General features: G+C 44.1%; 1 protein-coding gene across 1 annotated transcript; it reads left to right on the forward strand.

The window, feature by feature from the left end:
* The first annotated feature begins 313 nt into the window (after positions 1-313).
* On the forward strand, positions 314-3,324 carry LOC138883841 (uncharacterized). The gene is made up of 5 exons (XM_070164557.1): positions 314-844; positions 892-1,186; positions 1,381-1,512; positions 2,268-2,527; positions 2,866-3,324. Exons 1-5 carry the CDS (start codon positions 314-316, stop codon positions 3,322-3,324), a joined length of 1,677 nt encoding a protein of 558 aa, XP_070020658.1.
* Positions 3,325-5,377: the final 2,053 nt, after the last annotated feature.

The raw sequence follows: 5,377 nt of genomic DNA on the forward strand, positions 1-5,377 counted from the left end.
ACCTTGGCCACATCAGGAGATACCACCCCAGGCTTTGGGGCAAGTCAGTATAGCAGAGTCAGCAGCCCATAATTACAGCACCGGTTGCCCAGCTGCCTAGAGGCAGGGGACGGACTGGTAGGGGTCGTTCTAGAGGTGGAGGGCAAAATGGGTGAGTTCAACTAGCTACTGCTCAATCAGGTGAAGGCCAGTCAGCCAGCGCTCCAGCCAGATTCTATGCCTTTCCCGCCAGACCAGATGCATTCGCCTCAGATGCCATTATTATAGGCATTATTTCCATCTGCGGTAGGGATGCTTCAGTGCTATTTGATCCATGGTCTACCTATTCATATATGTCATCTCTGTTTTCTCATTCCTGGATATTCCATGTAAGTCCTTGGGTACTCCCGTTCATGTGTCCACTAATGTGGGCGATTTTGTGGTTGTGGATCAGATCTACCAGTCCTGTGTGGTCACATTCTGTGGTTTCGAGACTATAGCAGATCTCTTGTTGCTTGATATGACTGACTTTGAGGTCATCCTGGGCATGGATTGGTTATCCCCATACCATGCCATCCTGGATTGCCATGCCAAGACTGTTATTTTAGTGATGACAGAGTTGCCAAGGTTGGAGTGGAAGGGTTCCTCAGTTAGTACATCTATCCGAGTGATCTTTTTTCTGAAGGCTCGACATATGTTCGAGAAGGGTTGTTTGGCTTATATAGCCTATGTTTTGGATACCACCATAGAGTCTTTGATGATTGATTCACTACCAGTAGTCTGGGAGTTCGCCGATGTATTTCCTTCTAACCTTCCTGACATGCCAATGGATCGTGATATTGATTTCTGCATTGATTTGGCCCAAGTACCCAGCCTATATCTATTCCACCGTACCGTATGGCTTTGAAATAGTTGAAGGAGTTGAAGGATCAGCTTGAGGAATTGTTATCAAAGGGGTTTGTTAGACCAAGTGTGCCACCTTGTGGTGCACCAGTGTTGTTTGTAAAGAAGAAGGATGGGACCATTCGGATGTGCATTGATTACCGCCAGTTGAACGAGGCTACCATCAAGAACAAGTACCCGTTTCTACGTATTGATGATTTGTTCGACCAGTTACAGGGTGCTAGGGCGTTCTCTAAAATTGACTTGAGATCAGGGTACCATCAGTTGAAGATTCGGGACTCAGATGTTCCGAAGACTGCTTTTTGTACTAGATATGGTCATTATGAGTTTCTGGTGATGTCCTTTGGCTTGACTAATGCCCCAACGACATTTATGGACTTGATGAATAGGGTGTTCAGACCTTATATTGATTCCTTTCTTATCGTCTTCATTGACGACATCTTGATATACTCACGTAGCTTGGGAGAGCATGAGCAACATTTGAGAGTAGTGCTTCAGATCTTGGAGAGAAGAAGCTATATGCTAAGTTCTCCAAGTGTGAGTTTTGGCTAGAGTTAGTGGCATTCTTGGGGCATATTGGTTTAGGAGAGGTTATTAAGGTGGATCCCAAGAAGATTGAGGCAGTTCAAAGTTGGTCACGTCCTACTTCAGTGACCGAGATCAAGAGTTTCCTGGGGTTAGCAAGTTATTACCATCGATTTGTGTAGGGCTTTTCATCTATTGCATTACCTATGACTAGATTGACCCAGAAGGGTGCTATTTTTTGTTGGTCCGATGATTGTGAGACGAGCTTTCAGAAGCTCAATATAGCTTTGACTACAACATCGGTTCTTATGTTGCCTTCCGGTTAGGGGACATATACAGTATATTGCGATGCTTCACGCGTTAGCTTGGGATGTGTGTTGATGCAAGATGGCGAGTTATTGCATATGCTTCATGTTAGCTAAATATTCATGAAAAGAACTACCCTGTGCATGACTTGGAATTAGCATCGATTGTTCATGCTCTTAGGATATGGAGGCATTATCTACATGGAAGTTTACACCGATCATCGCAGCTTGTAGCATTCGTTCAAGCAGAGGGATCTTAATTTGAGGCAGCGAAGATAGATTGAGTTACTAAAGGATTATGACATCACCATCCTTTATCATCCAGGCAAGGCAAATATAGTCGCAGATGCCTTGAGTAGGAAAGCAGAGAGTATGGGTAGCTTGGCATTCATTCAGCGGAAGAGAGGCCACTAGCTTTGGACATTCAGTCCTTGGCTAAAAGACTTGTGAGGTTGGACGTCTCAGAGCCCAGCTGAGTCCTTGCGTGTGTTGTTGCTCAGTCTTTACTTTTGGGGCAGATCAAGGCTCGGTAGTTTGATAATCCGCATTTGGCAGTTCTTAGAGAGACAGTGCTACAAGGTAGTGCCAAGGAGGTTTCTATTGGAGAGGATGGTGTTCTGCAACTCCAGGGTCACCTATGTGTTGCTAATGTTCATAGCTTGACGGAGAGGATTCTAGAGGAGGCACACAGTTCACGGTATTCCATTCATCCAGGTGCTACGAAGATATATCGTGACCTGAGACAACATTATAGGTGGCGGCGAATGAAGAAAAACAGAGTTGAGTATGTGGCTCGGTGTTTGAATTGTCAGCAGGTTAAGTTTGAGCACCATAGGTCAGGTGGCCTACTATAGGAAATGCCTATACTTGATTGGAAGTGGGAGCACATTACTATAGACTTCGTAGTTGGGTTGCCGTGGATATTGCGGAAGTTTGATGCGGTTTGGGTCATTGTCGATAGGTTGACCAAGTCGGCACACTTTATTCCAGTGGTGACTACTTATATTTCAGAGAGGTTGAGACAGATCTACATTCGAGAGATAGTTCGGTTACATGATGTGCCCGTTTTCATCATATCAGATAAAGGCCCTCAGTTCACTTCACACTTATGAAGAGCTGTTCAGAGTGAGTTGGGGACTCGAGTGGAGATCAGCACAACATTCCACCCTCAGACAACAGACAGTCTGAGCGGATAGTTCAGATTTTGGAGGATATGCTTAGAGCATGTGTGATTGAGTTTGAAGGACAGTGGGATCAGTTCTTGCCTTTGGCCGAGTTTGCCTACAATAACAGTTATCAGTCCAGCATTGAGATGGCTCCATTTGAGGCTTTATACGACTGGCGATGTCATTCTCCTATCGGGTGGTTTGAGCCCAGTGAGGCTAAGTTTTATGGTACAGATTTGGTGAAAGATGCCTTAGAAAAGGTAAAGTTGATTCACGAAAGGCTCCGCACAGCTCAGTCCAGACAGAAGAGTTATGCGGATCAGAAGGCACGCGATGTATCATTCATGGTCGGCGAGAAGGTTCTCTTGAAAATCTCACCGATAAAGGGTATTATGAGATTCGGGAAGAAGGGCAAGTTGAGCCCAAGGTTTATTGGCCCATTTTAGGTGTTGAGGCATTCTGCACGAGTTCACCAACATATGTTTCTTTTTCACTCAAGAGAGCTCTCAACTCTCTAATTTCTTCACTTGCCTTGGACAATTGCTCGGAAAGAGAGGTTTCCAGACGAGCCTTTTCCTTACTTGCTTGATTTGAAGAAGCTTTTTCAACTGCCAACTCTGAAGTCAATGCCCGTACCTGCTGCTCTGAAGTCCGCCTCCACTTGGTAGTCACGCACTAATTGCTCTGAGAGGGTAACCCTTTTCATCATCTCCGTGCCAATTAGATTGACTACGAGAGGTTGCTTATGAGCTTGCTTTACCTCCCAGCTTATCGAGAGTTCATCCAGTTTTTCATGTATCTATGCTGCGAAAGTATCACGCCGACTTGTCCCATATGTTAAACTTTAGTACTATTTAGCTGGATGAGAGTTTGGGTTATGAGGAGGAGCCAGTTGCTATTATTGATAGGCAGGATTGCCAGTTGAAATCCAAGATGATTTTTGCAGTAAAGGTCCAGTAGAGGGGCCAACCAGTCGAGGAGGCGGCCTGGGAGTCCGAGGAGGACATACAGAGCAGATATCCACACTTATTAGGCACTTCAGGTAATGTGACGACCCGACTGGTCATTTTTATTTTTAGAACCTTATTCTCCTATATAAGACTTTCCATACTTGCTTTTACTGATTTATGATTTGCGGGAATGGTAGGTTCAGGATTTGGAAGAGTTTGGGTTGAAATCAGAACACTTGGTTCCTTAAGGTTATCTTAAAAGGCCAAGTTTGACTTCGGTCAACGTTTTGAGTAAATGACCTCGAAATCTGGATTTGAGGGTTCCAACATGTTTGTATGATAATTTCGGACTTGGGCGTATGTCCGGATCGGGTTTTGGATGGCCCGGAAGCATTTTGGCGCCTAATAGTGAAAGTTGATTCCTTAAGGATTTTGAAGTTCTTAAATATTTGGTTTGGAGCGGGTTTTTGTGTTATCGAGGTCCAAACGAAGTTCCGAGACCGGGAATAGTTATGTATTGTCATTTAAGACTTGCACGCGAAATTTGGTGTCAATTCGAGTAGTATAAGTGTGTTTCATCGCATTGGATGTAAATTGAAGAACTTGAAGTTCATAAGTTTAGATCAATTTGTTTTACGGGGGTGATTCTTAGATTTAGCATTGTTTCGGACTTTTCGAGGGTTCGAGCGAGTCCGTTTTATAATTTCAAACTTGTCCGAACATTCAGGTGGGGCCTGGGGGCCCCGAGCATCAATCGGACGAGGGTCGAGTGGAGTTGAAAAGTTTTGGAAGGAGATGAAGCTTCTGGTATCGGTCATAACCGCACCTGCGGTTGGTCAGCCGCAGGTGCAAGACCGCAAAACCGGTCGAGCCTTCGCAGGTGCAGCCAAGGGGAGGAGCCCAGGAACAGTAGATGCAGTTCCTCTTCCGCAGAAGCGGAACCTCAAGAGCGGATCCTAGACCACAAAAGCGGTCCCAGATAACCCAGTGCAACTCCGCAGATGCGGACGTTCCCTCGCAGAAGCGAGAACACAGATGCGGTCCCCTAACCGCAGGTGCTAAAATCACTGATGACAGTTCCTTCATTTAATACGGGAATGTATCATTTTTGACACATTTCATTCACTGTTTGGGAGATTTGGGAGCTTTCAAAGATGGATTTCAACCTAGCACTTGTAAGGTAAGTTACTTCTACTTAATGTGAGTTCAATACTTGGTTTATGGGTAGATTAACACATAAAAATTAGTAAAAATTATAGGATTAGAGTAAAACCTAGGGTTTTAATAAAAATAAAATTTTACCATGAAATTTGTTATGTAATAAAGTAAAAATCATATATTCTTGATCCTTAGGTTATGGGTAACGACTTCTCTCAAAAAATTTCGGAATCTGGGCATGTGGACCTGGGGATGGATTTTAGAAAACTTGTATTTAGGGTTGGAAAATTATTTTAATAGTTAGAATATGAACTCTTGAGCTTGTATTGACTAGTTCTTACCCCGTTTAATTAGTTTTGGATCATCTGGCTCCAAATTGAGGGTTTAAGCA

This window comes from Nicotiana sylvestris, chromosome 12 (genome assembly GCF_000393655.2).
Source record: "Nicotiana sylvestris chromosome 12, ASM39365v2, whole genome shotgun sequence".
Lineage (NCBI taxonomy): Eukaryota > Viridiplantae > Streptophyta > Magnoliopsida > Solanales > Solanaceae > Nicotiana > Nicotiana sylvestris.